The 15,200-nt window shown below is 39.7% G+C and overlaps 3 protein-coding genes across 5 annotated transcripts; 1 reads left to right on the forward strand and 2 right to left on the reverse strand.

Moving 5' to 3' along the window:
• The first annotated feature begins 973 nt into the window (after positions 1–973).
• Positions 974–2,480, forward strand: aqp12 (aquaporin 12). Its single transcript, XM_040129787.1, has 3 exons — positions 974–1,754; positions 2,125–2,241; positions 2,327–2,480. The coding sequence occupies exons 1-3, from the start codon at positions 1,160–1,162 to the stop codon at positions 2,452–2,454; spliced, it is 840 nt and encodes a 279-aa protein (XP_039985721.1). The 5' UTR covers positions 974–1,159; the 3' UTR covers positions 2,455–2,480.
• An 18-nt stretch (positions 2,481–2,498) lies between these two features.
• On the reverse strand, positions 2,499–4,566 carry rpp21 (ribonuclease P 21 subunit). The gene is made up of 5 exons (XM_040129788.1): positions 4,385–4,566; positions 4,164–4,264; positions 3,573–3,655; positions 3,250–3,384; positions 2,499–3,022 (listed from the first exon to the last, which is right to left on the reverse strand). The coding sequence occupies exons 1-5, from the start codon at positions 4,439–4,441 to the stop codon at positions 2,925–2,927; spliced, it is 474 nt and encodes a 157-aa protein (XP_039985722.1). The 5' UTR covers positions 4,442–4,566; the 3' UTR covers positions 2,499–2,924.
• Positions 4,567–4,886: 320 nt separating this feature from the next.
• pak2b (p21 protein (Cdc42/Rac)-activated kinase 2b) lies at positions 4,887–14,437 on the reverse strand. Of its 3 annotated transcripts, none has more exons than XM_040129207.1 (15): positions 13,995–14,437; positions 12,605–12,985; positions 12,385–12,491; positions 12,081–12,231; positions 11,646–11,677; positions 11,435–11,548; positions 11,166–11,298; positions 10,985–11,048; positions 8,600–8,648; positions 8,125–8,237; positions 7,829–7,946; positions 7,605–7,704; positions 7,309–7,505; positions 6,137–6,274; positions 4,887–6,007 (listed from the first exon to the last, which is right to left on the reverse strand). In XM_040129207.1, exons 2-15 carry the CDS (start codon positions 12,792–12,794, stop codon positions 5,921–5,923), a joined length of 1,593 nt encoding a protein of 530 aa, XP_039985141.1. In that variant the 5' UTR covers positions 12,795–12,985; positions 13,995–14,437; the 3' UTR covers positions 4,887–5,920. The 3 variants fall into 3 exon arrangements, with proteins under 3 accessions (XP_039985141.1, XP_039985142.1, XP_039985143.1); XM_040129208.1 differs by having other exon boundaries at positions 13,981–14,437; XM_040129209.1 differs by lacking the exon at positions 13,995–14,437 and adding an exon at positions 13,079–13,888.
• Positions 14,438–15,200: the final 763 nt, after the last annotated feature.

Here is a 15,200-nt window from a genome sequence, read left to right on the forward strand (position 1 = left end):
TTGTATATACCAAAAGCAACAGAACAGTGTGTCATGTTTGCTATTCAACCACAAGATGGTGGCAAAACACGTGTTTAACGATGGCGCCACGACCAAATTTTTTTATATTATTTATAGTTTTTATATCCAAGTTTTTGACATAGAAAAAAAACGTCCCTCACTAAAAATGTTGCTTATACATCACCATTAAAGCTAGTATCATAGGTCTGTGTTTGAGGATATTTCATTTGCCTTCAGTGTCACAAACATCAGGCTATGACTTTGCCTTTAGTGACTGTTTCCTCATCATACTTACTGTTTGGGATCATTCATGACATATTTCCAAGTCCTGTTTAAATATGCATTTTCCAAGCGCCAGCAAACACACCAAAAGTTTGTGTCCCTTAACATACGGTTGCTTGGGGAAAGTATTCAGAGCCCCTCACTTTTCTGCACACTTGATTGGTTTGTAGAGTTTATTTTGAATGGAGAAACTTACCATTTGGCCCATCAATCTTCATTAAGAAATGCATAATGCCACAGTGAAAACCTGTTTTTAGAAATTTTGGCAAATTTATTCAAAATCAAAAACTGAGAGTATTCAGACCCATAATTCAGTACTTTGTAGAAGCCCCTTTGGCAGCAGTTACACCTCCGAGTCTTCTTGGCTAAGTCTCTGCAAGCTCTGCACAGGCTGGGTGCAGGCAGTCCACCCCTTTCTTCCTGGCAGATTTGCGCTCTGGTTCACCTGCATGCGCTGTTGCAGTGCAATCTGCAGTACGTTTTTAATCACTAGCTGGATTATCACCCCCCACATTTTTTGAAGCAAGTGGGGGTATGTGTCCATTTGCATGATTATTTTTCTTCTGCCATTTAGGTGTAGGGGGGGAAAAAAAGACCTACGGTGTACATTGTCCTCTAGAGAGTGAGAGGAAGCATTTCATTAGAAGCTTTGATCTCATTTGAAATGATCATTGAGAAAAGGCCAGCTTCCTGACCTGGCCTTGCAAAGACCCATGTGTATTTTGGCAGGTGGTTGTGAGATCACAACCTGACGTGTCTCTGATAAGAAATGTGTCTCTGCATGTGCCACGTTGTCAAACAGAAAGCACATTTGTTGAATCAAACCCACATTTTTTCCTTTTGGATAAGAAACAAGAGGGGACATCTGACCTGAGCCATGTCTGGACTGAACGCATCTCTCGGATACTTCCTGGCTGTTGTGGTTTTTGCAGCCTCGGTTCGAACACTTCTTAAAAAATGGCCACAGTTTAGCTTCATTTTGGAGTTTGCCTCCTCTTTCACGCTGGTTGCATGTTGGCTGGAGGTGCAGACCATTGTAGAGGTGGGTCAGTGGGCTGGGGGCTTGGGTCCTGATGTGACTCTGACAATGCTGTTTGTGGTGCTGCTGACCCACGGTGTGATCTGCGGTGGCGCGTCAGGGAATCCCTCCCTCGATGTGCTGAGGTTCCTGCAGCTGGAGGCCAGCAGCCTGTCCACTCTGCTCGCCATTACAGCCCAGTTTCTCGGGGCCCATCTCGCCCTCCTTGTTGCTATCTACTACTGGAGCCTGGAGCTGACAGACATGCACATGATCAAAAATCTGATGGCTAGAGAGTGCAGCACGTCTCTGCTGGTCTCTTTGCTGCAGGGTTTTTTCACAGAGTTTGTCTGCGCATTCATCTTTCACCTGGTCCATCTAAACCTGCGACGAAGCTCCGCTCTGATCCGGGTTCCTCTGATCACTGTCCTCCTCACATTCCTGTCCCATGCAGGTAAGTTTGAGCTGAACCTGGGCCCACCTTTATCGTTACTGCATAAAAAAAGCTTCAGAATTGCCTCTTAAAACAAAACGTTGTATTTGTAAATGTGAGAAAATGAGAAGGGGAGAAATGGGGGAAAAAAATTCAGAAAGGGCAAAATAAAAATATTAAAATAAATAAATAAATCAAACAAACATTTTTAAATCATTTGAAAATAAATAAAAAAATCATGTAAATATGGGAATTGACTGGGAGATCAGTGTGACAGACACACTCTTCTCACTCTACTTTTGTGTCTGCGTCCTTTTTCATAAAAGGTTTCTTTGACCAGTACCACAAAGAGCAACTCACATAAACTTTCTTTTCCCCTTCCATTTTCCAGCCAGAGGCTTCACCTCGGCTTACATGAATCCATCCTTGGCCTACGGCCTCACCTTCCACTGTCCTGGATTTGCCTTCACGGAGTATGCGGTGGTCTACTGGCTGGGCCCTCTCACGGGTAAATTACCAGAAAATTAAATATACATGCCTTTGCTGTCAGCTCTTTGAAAGGGAACCCTTAACAGTGACTTTCCGTTTTCTAGGCATGACTCTGGCTCTTCTCCTGTACATGGGCCATATTCCGAGGATTTTTGCCAAGAACCTACTATATTTCCAGAAGACACGTTTCAGAGTGCCAAAAGGCGACAAAGGAGAAAAGAAGAAAATGTGAAAGCAACTTCTATCAGCCCCTTTGACAAAGTACTTGACAACAAATGGTCAAAAGATGTTTACTTCAACTTAACAAGCCTGTGGAGACAATGTAAAATATTTGGGACAAATAATAATAACAACTAAAATGAATGTACTTTTTCCATTCTTGTCCGCTTTTCTGCTGAGTATCAATGAAGTTTGAGACGCCATCTGGTGGTATCATTGAGAATGACACCGTAACAGGCGGCAGCACAAGCTTCACCTGATTATTGATAATCATCGCACAGAGGCCAAAAATTGAATGAATCAACAAAATGAAATGAATGAAAAACAGAAGTGATTAGCTGGCATCTAGATAATATCCAACTTCTTCCTCTGATTCTGCATATATGTAAGACAACACAACAGCAGATATTTTATATCAAAAAGAAAAAGAAAAAAGAAAAAATGTAATATCATCCATCAATATTTCACAGTCCGGAACTGCTGCTATGTGCTGGCAGCACTCTGGGCAGCTCTGGGTTTAGAAGACTGTGACCCATCTGGTTCTGTGTCTTTTGGCTGATTCTTAGCAGGACGGCCTGGATCTGTGTACAACAAGGAATAATTGATAATGTTCAGTACCAAGTGTACGCCCTTTTTAAGTCTTTACTGCCTCAATGGGAGTTCAAAAATGGGAATTTGCTGCTTTTTTCTAATTAAAAATTTTTTTGTAGCCAGTTTAAACACTCTTATCACTATATTAATCTCCAAGCATATGTAAATGTTAATTTTAGATTAGAAAGGGTACAAATATTTCACACCACATTGTCACCTGGTTGCTTTTGCTGCTCCAGCTGAGCCTCGGGGCGATCTACCCATAAACAGTAATCTGGATTATTCAGCAATGTCTTCCTCTGCCCACAACTGAGACACCTCACCACAGTGAAGCGGGTCTTGCTGTTTTTTCCTTAGAAGACAAAGTCAACAAAAAGAAGGTTAGTGATTCAAACTGAGATAATGTTTATCTCTGAAAGACATGAATAAAGTAGCTTAATAAACCTCCAGAATATCTAAGTACATTCAGTATGCAATGTAAGGTAACATGGGAAATGTCAAGAGCAGTAATTATGATGTGCCTGTAAATGACAAACTTACTTTGTTGTCTTGTTGTAGCAGTTACACCAGGGATGAGCAATGAGCAACACTCCTTGCATAATGTTCTCTTCACTGTTGGGTCTCTGCAATAAAATTAACCATTAATTGATATTGAAAACCTATATATGCCTGGAGAGATGTGACTTAATTAATCTACTGTTTCTAGGATCAATTCATGATTGATTTGGGTCTTTTCATGGGACTTGTTAACAAGAAAAATACACAATATTATATGTCACCTGCCTTATCCATTAAAACCAGTGTATCAAGTGACCAAAGTTACATCAACAAATTTGTTGATTTAATATATAATATGTAAAAAACAATATATATATATAGATATATATATAAATGCCAACTGTGAAACGTAAAAAACTAACAAAATAACACGATTTCCATTAATGGGCACATTTTTCGTGCCTATTAAACCGGGTGCAGAAATGAAAAACAACAAACAACAAACAAAACATGTTTACTTAAATGCACTGTCAAGTACGTGACGTGACACCACCCACAGCTCTGCCTTCAAAATAAAACTAAATAATAGACCAACAATCACCTCTGGATAATATTGGGTTGGATTTAACTTACTGTCTGAGAACTAAACGTCTTGCAATGGTCCTCTGTGTGAAGCAGTAGAAACGAGCCAGCTCCACATTTTCTGGGTTTTGGGATAAAACACAATGTGCAGCCTATAGAGGAATAAAACCGGGGAAGTAAAATCATTAAATCCTGCTGAGCGCGGTGGCTACTGGCTAGCATGTTAGCCATGTGAAAGGATATTAGCTTTAAACTTAGTGTTCATTCCCTACCTGGTATAGATAGTTCAGTCTTTGGTAAGCTTCTTTGTCTTTCAGGTGTAGCGCCATTATAAATAAAGGTCAGAAAGAAACAGACTCTCAGTTTCGTCCTCTTAGCGAGTCTACTTAGAGCTACAGCGGCCTGAGCTCAGCCAGGAACAACTGTCATACTTCCGGGCCACTCCTCCGTAATAAAAGCGCTCAACAAACTCACCAACTAAAAAAAAGAAAAGAAAAAAATCAAAATGATTGTTGATAGAGATCTGTTATACACACAGTATATTTGTATCCACAAAACCTGTAGAGAATCCAGTTATCCTAAAATAAAACTAACACTGAAGTGAAAGTGAAAGTTGCAATTAGTTCCACTCGAAACATACAGTATAGACAGAGCAGGTTGTTACTCCTCGGGCTAGTCTTGTCTAGTCATATTGGTTTCCCTCTGTGTGACTTTAGAAAAAAAAAAAAAAGATGATATGATTGCACACCAATCACTTTCACACCCAAACACAAAAGCAAGAACAGTTGCATTTATTTCAAGTGCGCAGACAAGGTTGTTAGTCATCCAGAAGAGAAAAAGAAACAGTCAACAAATTGTCTTTACCAGCCTTCGACAGCTAACCAGTATGATATGGCCACTTTTTTGTTTTTTTTTTGTCAAACTCATCGCTAAGTACACAATATACACATGGGAAAAGCGCATTTGTTTAGTCCAGAAGAACACAAAGGACAGAGTTCAACATACAATACTCATTTTTAATAACAACAATAGAAGATAGTATAAACCCTGTCATTCTAACATTTTAATTTGCCTGTAAGGTGCACCTCTGGTATCAGGAGTCTAATGATACAGGGGAAAAACTGGTACAGTAGGTCTGTCAGGTGTGGCATTTGAAAAAAGACACTATCACAGCACACGTTCATGATGACGAATGCACTGAAATGTTTCCTATAAAACCGATGAGAGAAATTGTCCATAGAACATGAGTCGACGTGGAAATAGCAAGAGTATTCATTGAATGAGACCCTTTACATAACAAGAAGGGGAACAAATATGAAATTCAAGTATCAAAATAACTAAGACACTGACAAGCTGAAAAGGTAAATTACAAAGGTAGTAAAAATCATGGGAAGAGAGACATTGACACAATCAACAATACATTAGGCAACATTTTGCATTTGTTTAAGGCAGTTGATTAAAAAAAACTAAACAGAACTAGGCATCTTCTTCATTCCAAGTTAAATACAAGCCTAGCCCTAACTTGTCACCAGGAGATTTGTTGTACAAAACAACTACGACTGACGCTGAAATGAAGCACTTTAGTTTGACTTGTCTTCTGACATCTGAGTGAGAATAGAGTTCATATGGACAGCGGTGGGGTTGTGCTCTATATTTTTGGTCTTCTTCACAGTGAGGTTTGTCAGGGCTTGTAAGGCTGGTGCATCAAGAGTGGCAGGTCACTCTCAGCCTATTGTCTGGCACGAAATCTAACTGGTTGGCACATGTCTGTGCACAGCATGGGAAGGCAGAGTCGCTAGTTTCATCAGCTAACGATTGCCCTTCATGGCTTCCTTGGCTGCCAGGATGAGAGGTGTAAGGCTGGAGAGGGGCTTCGCCAGCTTCAGGAAAGGATGCTGCACAACAAGATTAAAATCAACAAGGAGAAGAGGAGCAGAGAGAAAAGACAATCATTGAATAGGTTAAAGCGTTACTTTGATTACGTTCAATGAAAAAGAAATGCCATAACAGGAGAAGTAATTAACCTGCAGCAGCTCTTTGCCTCCGCCTCTTTTCTCTACATCCATTTCGAGGCAACGGTTGAGGAAATCTCTGAAAACTGGAGACAGCTTCTCAGGATTCTGCAGCTCAGGTGTGCCGTTCGTGGCAATCAGGTACAACGCCTGCCAAAGGGGAAGAGAAAAGAAAAACAAAGGAACACAAAGAACTTTGAAATCTACTACCAGGAAATAAAAAGATTATAAGTGTGTTCACATCGAAGAGGCAAGGTCTGTAACCAACAGACCAAGAGCAGGGTTTTCAATACTGGGTTCCTGCAGGGTTCACCACACTAAACTACTACTTGCCCAGTTTGATACCTTGAGTTTCTTAGTTACTGTAGTTAACAGTAACAGTAACAGTAACAGTGTTGGCTACAGGTCTGATGGTGCTGACTGGAACTCTACAAAAAAGGATTCAACAGCCCACTCCATGCACAAATCCCTGTCTTACTTTTAGTTTACAGGTGTGTAATGTCTTCCAACAACCCGCAATCATATACATTTACTATTATTGCCCAAAGCGGGAAAAAGAAAATATTTAAAACTTTTTGTAAATTAAATTTAAGACCTTTTAATACCTTCTAAGGCCATTTTCTGAGGAAACTGAATTCAGTGCTATTTAAGACTTGATTTGATTTTCCATGAGGGCATGTATGTTTCATTATAGCAGTAAAAAGTTGCATGATTCAAGCGATTTACAGACAGACCTCAATGGTATTTGTACACAAAAGAAGCAAAAGAAGTAGCTGAAAAGAAGCTTGACAGAAATATTTGTGTCTTGGCAACTTCGGATAACAACAACCAGTTAAGTCTTTAGTGCCCGACTCATTCCTTGAATCTTGTTGTTACTGCGTGAGGAGAGAAGGACAAACATGATACCCGTGAGTCTGTCCTGCTTTTATGTTGACTCATGAGATTGTAAGGCCTGCAGTTGTTCAGCAACACAAAAAACTCATTGATCCCGTTAGTCACTAATTATTTTTGCTTCTTGATATTAAAGTAAGATTGTTACACCCCTTGCGATTATGGATATTACACTGTGTCAATTTAAGTGTTGGAAATGAACAACATGTCATGTAACCAAGACTAAAATAAACAACACATCCTGGTTGCCAAATCTTAATACACCAAGAGGATTGAAAATACTCTCTACTCACTCGTAGTGGGTTCTCATTCAGGTAGGGAGGCTCTCCTTCAACCATCTCAATGGCCATAATACCCAGCGACCAAATGTCTACTTTAGGCCCATAAGCCTTCCTGGTCACAACTTCGGGAGCCATCCAGTAAGGCGTGCCTACCATGGTGCTGCGTTTGCTCTGCTCTGGAGTGATCTGGGCACAGAAGCCAAAATCGGCTGTCGAAGAGATGGACCAGAGTAAATACACAGAAGCGGTCAAAGGACACAGCAATGTTAAGTTTATCAGGCTGCTGATAACAGCCGTAGAGGACTTACTGAGCTTGACGGAGCCATCCATCCCGAGTAACACATTGTCACTTTTGATGTCTCTGTGGATGACTTGGTTTGCATGTAGGAAATCCAATGCTTGTAAGCACTGTCGATATGGAGACAAATGGGAGGAGACAGGGAAAAGTTGTTGAGTGTACGGTTTTTGTGGGACTTAAGGTAAGGTTTTTTTATTGTTTCATATAACCCGTGCTGTTAAGTGTAGAGTTTACCTCTCGGCAGACAGCAGCTATCTGAGCCTCATCCATACAGGTCTCTGTAACCACATCTGTCAGCGAGCCACCAGCCAGATACTCCATCACCACAAACAGCTCCTCCCCCATCAGGAAACTGACATAAATATGCAAACATACAGAGTGAAACATTCAAGGTAACAGAATATTACATTCCACATCAAATCCAACCATGCTTCTGTGATTACTTTTTAATTGTATTCTAAGTATCATTAGATATTCTACTCCTACATTTTTAAAAAACTGTTAGACTGCAGGTTTACTTTCACTCTTACCTGTCTAGAAAGTTGACAATGTTGGGGTTCTTCAACTCCTTCATCACTAGAATCTCATTGATGATCAGCTCCTTCTTCGGCTGCTTTTGTAGGTTGATCTGTTTAATGGCGACCTGTAAAAAGGCAGTATAAGAGACCACATATTTAGAATTACCAGAATTACCACTTCTTGTGTATTTCCTGTATAAAAGTTGCTAAATAAATTGAGTTTATTATAAACTATAAACTATCATGTGCTGATTGTTAGTGAGTTTATTATATAGCTTGCACCAGTTATTTTGTCCCAATTAGTTGCTGTAACATCAAACTGATCTTAAGATACAAATATTTGTGTAGAAAGTATGTCAGTAAGATAAATTCTGCATGTTAGTATTCCCTGTGTGACTTGCGTATCACAATCAGCTCCATTAATTGACTTTACTGTGTCCCTGGTTAGTGTTATAATCTCCAACTCTGCTCAACCATCACTCCTTACCTCCTGTCCTGTGGCAACATCAATGGCTGTGAATACTGTTCCTGATGCCCTGTCAGAAGAATAAGACGACCAGTTTACTTCAATGCACATTTAAACAAACTGTCCACTCAAACTACTGTGCAAATCTATTATAAACAGACATATATATGGTGTCATATATGGTCTTTGCACTCAACACACTTATGTTACAGGCACGATTCACCCAGTGGAGGTGCGATATGGTGCTTTTTTTCTATGACTAAAACCGAGTGCATCCCTGGTCAAGATCACTAAAATGTTAAAGAAATACAAATCCTCTCCATTTAATACTATTTTAGTTCTTTTCAACCAAAGCCCAAGAAGACTGAAGCCAACTGATCCGAAAAACTGAAATGTATGACTAATTAAACTACAACTAAAGGTCCATATTTAAGAACCAACTGCAACAGCACTTACCTGTTAGTTTTTTCAATGAAAGGCTGCGTGAATAGCAAATTATGCGTTTGAGGACCACCACTGCGCCTTTTGATATTGGTACTATGGCTCTTCCTGTACGTCCTAACAGCTGCTGCACCTATGTTTCTGCTAATGTTCAGTAGCCTACTGATGCTCCTTTACCGTCTCTCATCTTTATATGAAGTCTCACAATCTGGCTTCTTATTTAATCAGGCAGTTCCTTACAAAGTTGAGCCATGCTGCTTTTAGTCACAACCCAGGGCAAAATTGAGGGAGCTGTGGCGTTCACAGGTTATTTTATAACCTTGTTCATAGAATTAGTCTTAGCTGGAAATCATAGTTATAATCATTTTTGCTGCAGTGATCATACGTAAACTAAATTTTGTTGTACTGACGTTGTACTTTAGGGCCTATATTTTCAATGTATGTGTGTATTTCTACCTAACCTGTATTTTTTTTAATAATAGATAAGATCAAATAGCATATACTTCAACTTAAAAACAATACAATTATTTTAAAATGATGCAATTTTGAGCCATTTAACATTTTGGTAATATTGCACAGGGTGTACTTAGTTTTGTTGTATAGTGTATAACTGGCTGAGAAACACTAGAACAACGTCTTGTGAAGGAAGCCCATCATAGTCAGCATCTCACTGATGTATTGTTCTTGTCCATATTGAATACATCAAACATTCACAGGGTAGGTTGGAAAAAGTATGTGAACCCCTAACGACATCAACAAATCTGACTGGAGTCAGAAGTTTGCAAACCTGGAGTCCAATCAATGAGAGAAGATTGGAGGTGTGGGTTAGAGCTCCTCTGATTCATAAAACACACTCAAACATTTTGAATTTGGTGTTCACAAGAAGCATCTACTGATTTGAAGTATGCCTGACAAACAAGAGGTCTCAGACGACTTACAATCAAGAATTGTCGAATTGCATGAAGCTGGAAAGGGTTACAGAGTAATCTCAATGAGTTTAGATATTCTTCCATCCCCAGTTAGAGAAATTGTCTATAAATGGAGATAATTTAGTTCTGTGGCTCCTCTCTCTAGAAGTGGACGTCCAGCTAAAATGACTGCAAAGGAGTCTGCTTTGCTGCCTCTGAACCTGGACAGCTCGCAATCATCGAGGGGAAAATGAATTCCCAAGTCGACATATCTTACATGATAACGTCAGGACGGCCTTCTGCCAGCTGAAGCTCAGCAGAAGCTGAGTGATGCAGCAGGAAAACGACCCTGACCATGGAAGTGAATCTACTACAGAATGACTTCAGACAAAAAAAATCTGCCTTTTGGATTCAGAGCCCAGACGCTAACCCAATAGAGACGCTGTGGAATGACCTGAAGAGAGCTGTTCACACCAGACATGCTAAGAATATGGTGAAGCGGCTCTATAAATTGAGGTCTGATACACAGCTACAGGAAGTGTTTGTCTGAGGTTACTGCTGCCAAAGGAGGTTCGACCAGTTATTAAATCCAAGGGTTCACTTAGTTTTTCCACCAGCACTGTGAATGTTTAATGTGGTGGGCTGGTGTGTTCAAGAGAGACATGAAAGATTATATTTGTTGTGTTTTACCATAGTTGTGAGATGAAGATCCGATGACATTTTATGACTAAGCAGAAAACCAGATCATTCCAAAGGTTTCCTATACGTTTTCATGTCATTGTAATTTAATGTTCTGCTTTAAAAGACTAGAATAATTACATATCATAATCAACAAGTTAACACATTCAGTGCAAGTACTGAATTGCATCCACTTGTCAAAGTCAAAGTCATGCAAATGTAAGTACACTGTGGTTGGACTCGGGGAGCTATTAGGTTTTGTTGAGACAATATAGGCTTTAACATTATTATAATGGCAATTTTATTTAGTACACATTATTTAGTATACAACTTAAATCCTATCACATGTTCTATAGACAAATGGCGGATCTGCACTCACCCCTGACCAATTTTTTCATATCTGGTGTACTTCTTCTTGGGATCTCCAATGCTGACTATGGTTCCTGTAAGCCACAAGCAATCACATAGGGAATATAAGGAAATGACAAAGGTTTGTGACAGAAGGCATTTAAACTGCTGTATTTTTGTGTCAACAGATTTGTAAGATTAATGAGATTTACTCAGTTTGTCCATGATCTCCTCATCAGACATCTTTCCCTTCTTTTTCTGTCTGTCTGCAGCCTTGGAGGCAGCATCTCCGTCTGGACACGTGCTCGGAGCAGGGATGGGGTCAATAACAGAGCGGGTATACACCTGTGCAACACACCAAAACAATAACCAAAGACAAAATCATACATACGTACATATAAAGCTCACAAAGAATGCCTAAGAAAGTGAAATCTGACCATTTTACAATAAATCCCAAACATAATTATTATGATGCACTTACACTCTTTGTGTGTTCTGGTCGTGGTGCCACAACAGGAGGAGGAGTCTCATCGTCGTCATCATCATCAATGTCTTTGATATTCGGAGATGAGGGTTCAGTGCCTTTTTTGACAGGCTGATTCAAAATGAAAGAAAAATTTAGTACCCTTTGTAAGACAAAACACAGTACGAATAAAACAGTATGTGCTTTCCAAAAGTCTTGAAATACTTACAGACTGAGGCCCTGGAGTGAATGTGTCTTTTTCTGTGTATGAAAAACACAAAAGACGAAGAGTTTAAAAGAATAATGTTTTATAAATACATGTAGTCACAGATTAAATTAGGGGGGTTCTCAAATGGTTTTATTTCAAGCCAAACACATGCCTGTATTACCATTTGTACTGCCTGTTCAGTCACTGTATTACATAAGGTAATGTTGATCACATTCCTCTCGACTAAAGGGAAAATTATAATTTTAAGCAATAATTAACTTGTATCCACAATAATGGTGGAGCCTTTTATATACAGTTTTTAGTGGCACAACCTAGCAACTTTGCAAGACCAACTCCCTCCACTGAAGAAAAAAACTGAATGCAACAACTTTACATCATAATACAATGTAGGTAACCAAAAAGAAGTTAAATCCACCATCTAACTTAGCATCTCACCAGAAGATGAGAAGCTGAGGTACTTCTGACGACCGTTGCCTGTAGAGTCATAGAACTTAAGAACGTCAAGCACAGCCTGTGGGTTTTTCTTCTGCTCTGACTTGGTGATGTTTGAGGTCTGGAGTAGTCGAGCCCACTGCTCTGGCATACCCTGTGAATGACAAATATATAACAAAATGTGCCAAATGGTGCAGACTAAGATGTGATGTAAATGTGTCTTTTGGTCAATAGTTAAGTTTCAAAAAGCAGGAGTTAGTGGAAGAAAAAATACAAATGTGAGGATGACCAAACAGTGAAAACTCACAGTGAATTCCCCTGTGACAGCATCAAACCCAACGTGTATGGTGTGTTCAAAATCTGAAGGTGGTGAGATCTCTGGTCGCTCTTTGTCTTTGTCTTTCTTTCTACCACCTGAAAGTAAACAAACCCTTATTGAAATTACACGACTTGGACTGATAACAAACACTAGAATAACTTTAAAGTTAGATATTTTTCTCTTTGTGGTGCCAATCTCTTCGTGTCACCTTTTTCGGCCCCAGAAAAGATTGAGATGATCTTATTGCGAGGTTTCCTCTCTTCAGGCACAGAAGGCAGTGGTTTAGAGCTGTGGTTGGGCAAGAGTGAGTCTTTGCCAGAGCTGGTGCTGAAGATGGTGCTGCTCATTCTAACTGGAGGCGCAGGGGGTTTATCCTCAGGATCTCCGTTATCACACATTGCTATAAGGCTTTTGCGAGCCTCACAGGGCTAACAGGGCAGGGGAACACAACGGGCGAGGATGGAGAGGGTGGAAAACAGAGAGGGAGCGAGGCAGCGCTCACATCAGCATAAGGCACGGGTGTGCTCATGCACCGCAGGAGGATGTGCCGAAGATGTCAGCAGAAGAGACAGGAACCACCAGGTTGTACCTGGAAGAACATCAGTCATTCATAAGACCATTAACATAAGGTAATAAGGTCACAGATACAGCAGGGTGATAATAAACAGGAACTACTTCCTACCATACAACTACGACGTGCTAATCTCTTCACACAGTCTGAAATGTTCCCATCTCTCGCAGGCAGAAATTAATATTGAGAATTAGTGCACAAAGTACGACTAGTCTGTGTAAAAATACACTGCCAGCAGGGTGGACAAGAAGGTGACTGAACTGAAGCATAGTGGAAATGTTTGTACCACCAGAAAATTTAAATAACACCGAAATAATAGGGAGGGTGAGAGCAGAGACTACACCGTTTAAAGTTAAAGGAGAGACCGTGTTAGCGGAACGAAAACAGTACACAGCTCATTTTGAAACAACTTCACCCCCTCTGAGACTCTAGTATTAGTCTGAGAAATGTTCACAGCATTTTAAGATACGTCGGTTCTTTTTTGTCGTATGTCGTGTCTGAAGAAGACTGTAAGGGGAGCCCAGATGAGATAGAAAAATAATGCAACTTGCTCTTCTCCCGGTGCACTTGATACAGAAATGAAAAGGTGGCACTTAATTGCTTCCTGTTAACATAAAATATATCCACAGGCCGACTTTTAGCCCACTGTTTTTTCCATATAACGGTATTTATACCCTCAGTGCCGGGTAAAAAGTGCCCTTCAAATGGGTAACAACAGGGGCGGCTAGGAAGCTAACGCTAGTATTAACTACTTGGCCAACAAGTGTGCTACCTATACGCTAACTTTAGCATGATAGGCTATACTAGCGTTTGCAGTCCTAATAGATGACCGTTAAGCGTTCAGCTAACACTAATTGGTCTGACGACCAAAGGATGGGTTTCCCCACAAGAAATTAAAATTGCCAAGATGTGGCTTAGACAACAATAGAGAGGCTGCAAACTGGCAAACTAGCCATTACAAATGTGCTTTATTTGCAGGCTAACGAAGGCAACGCAGGAGTAGCGGAGCTCACCGGAGATTCCTCACCCGTTAAACTTGAATAGAACTTGACTCCCGGACGATCCGCGACGGTCTGGAAAACGTCTGTAAATCCGTCAAAAGTACTTCCTATGTAACATGGGGCCTTGATGGCACACAGCGCGTACAAATAACTTAGTAAAAATGTGACTACGACTATTTACAATTCAACTTTACTTCTATCTTTTCGGCCCTTGGATAATTCCGCTATGGCGACGGGGAAGCGGAACTACCGACCCAGCCCCAGCCCTAGCCCTAGCCTATTCAGTAAATGTTGCAAATGAATGGTGTGTGAAGTTTGTCTGGTATCTGAATCCGAAAATTACAGCCCGTGTGTAAAACTGCACTGACACTGCTTTGAGCTTTAATAACACAACTGGAAATACTACATGCGAGAAACATGTAGGGACTTATGAAGCTGGAAGTTGGAAGTTGAATTGAGTCGAAAAGCATTTTAGGTAATGTAGTTCAACATTTATAGTCTGTGAAGGGGAGGCTGATTAATATACACTTTTAGCTGGAGGATACAAATATAAGATTCCAGGCCCTGCTGAAGGAGCTTTGAGCAATTCCTGCAAACTGAACTGGGCAATATTTTAATTCAATGATGGTCTATCAACACAGTTTGGTACTTTGAAGATTTTGAATCATGATACACACTTTTATTGCATAAATTATAACGGTTTCCTGGCAGATTTCTCAGTGTGATCTCTGATATAGAGACTGCCAGCTCAGAGAGTTTGATGTCATATCATCCAGATCACTGTGATATCAGTTTAACATGGTTTGTCTTGCACATATATTGTGCGGATATTTGAAAAGGTCTAAATATAAGGCTATATATTTAGAGGGTTTATAAAAAGGATTTTATAAAAGTAGTTATAGTTTTAGGTCTGGGTATCAAATATATATATGTATATATGTGCACTACATATATACATATATACATGTGTGTGTGTATGTATATATATGTATATATATATGTATATATATATGTGTATGTATATATATATATATATATATATATGTGTGTGTGTATGTATATATATATGTATATATGTATATATATATGTGTATATGTGTATGTGTATATATATATATATGTGTGTGTGTGTGTGTGTATGTATATATATATGTGTGTATGTATATATATATGTGTATATATATATATGTATATGTATATATATATATGTGTGTATATGTATATATATATGT

The sequence above is a fragment of the Xiphias gladius genome, chromosome 6 (genome assembly GCF_016859285.1).
Source record: "Xiphias gladius isolate SHS-SW01 ecotype Sanya breed wild chromosome 6, ASM1685928v1, whole genome shotgun sequence".
In the NCBI taxonomy this organism is placed as follows: Eukaryota; Metazoa; Chordata; class Actinopteri; order Istiophoriformes; family Xiphiidae; genus Xiphias; species Xiphias gladius.

Coding starts and splice junctions, on each gene's coding strand:
- pak2b (XM_040129207.1), bottom strand. CDS start 12,794: ATGTGTGATAACGGAGATCCTGAGGATAAACCCCCTGCGCCTCCAGTT. Junction 11,549..11,645: donor TCACTCCAGGGCCTCAGTCT/GTAAGTATTTCA, acceptor ATTTTGAATCAG/CCTGTCAAAAAAGGCACTGA. Junction 11,049..11,165: donor GGAGATCATGGACAAACTGA/GTAAATCTCATT, acceptor TGTGGCTTACAG/GAACCATAGTCAGCATTGGA.
- aqp12 (XM_040129787.1), top strand. CDS start 1,160: ATGTCTGGACTGAACGCATCTCTCGGATACTTCCTGGCTGTTGTGGTT. Junction 1,755..2,124: donor CACATTCCTGTCCCATGCAG/GTAAGTTTGAGC, acceptor TCCATTTTCCAG/CCAGAGGCTTCACCTCGGCT. Junction 2,242..2,326: donor CTGGCTGGGCCCTCTCACGG/GTAAATTACCAG, acceptor TCCGTTTTCTAG/GCATGACTCTGGCTCTTCTC.
- rpp21 (XM_040129788.1), bottom strand. CDS start 4,441: ATGGCGCTACACCTGAAAGACAAAGAAGCTTACCAAAGACTGAACTAT. Junction 3,385..3,572: donor TGCTACAACAAGACAACAAA/GTAAGTTTGTCA, acceptor TTGTCTTCTAAG/GAAAAAACAGCAAGACCCGC. Junction 3,023..3,249: donor GGAGCAGCAAAAGCAACCAG/GTGACAATGTGG, acceptor TGTTGTACACAG/ATCCAGGCCGTCCTGCTAAG.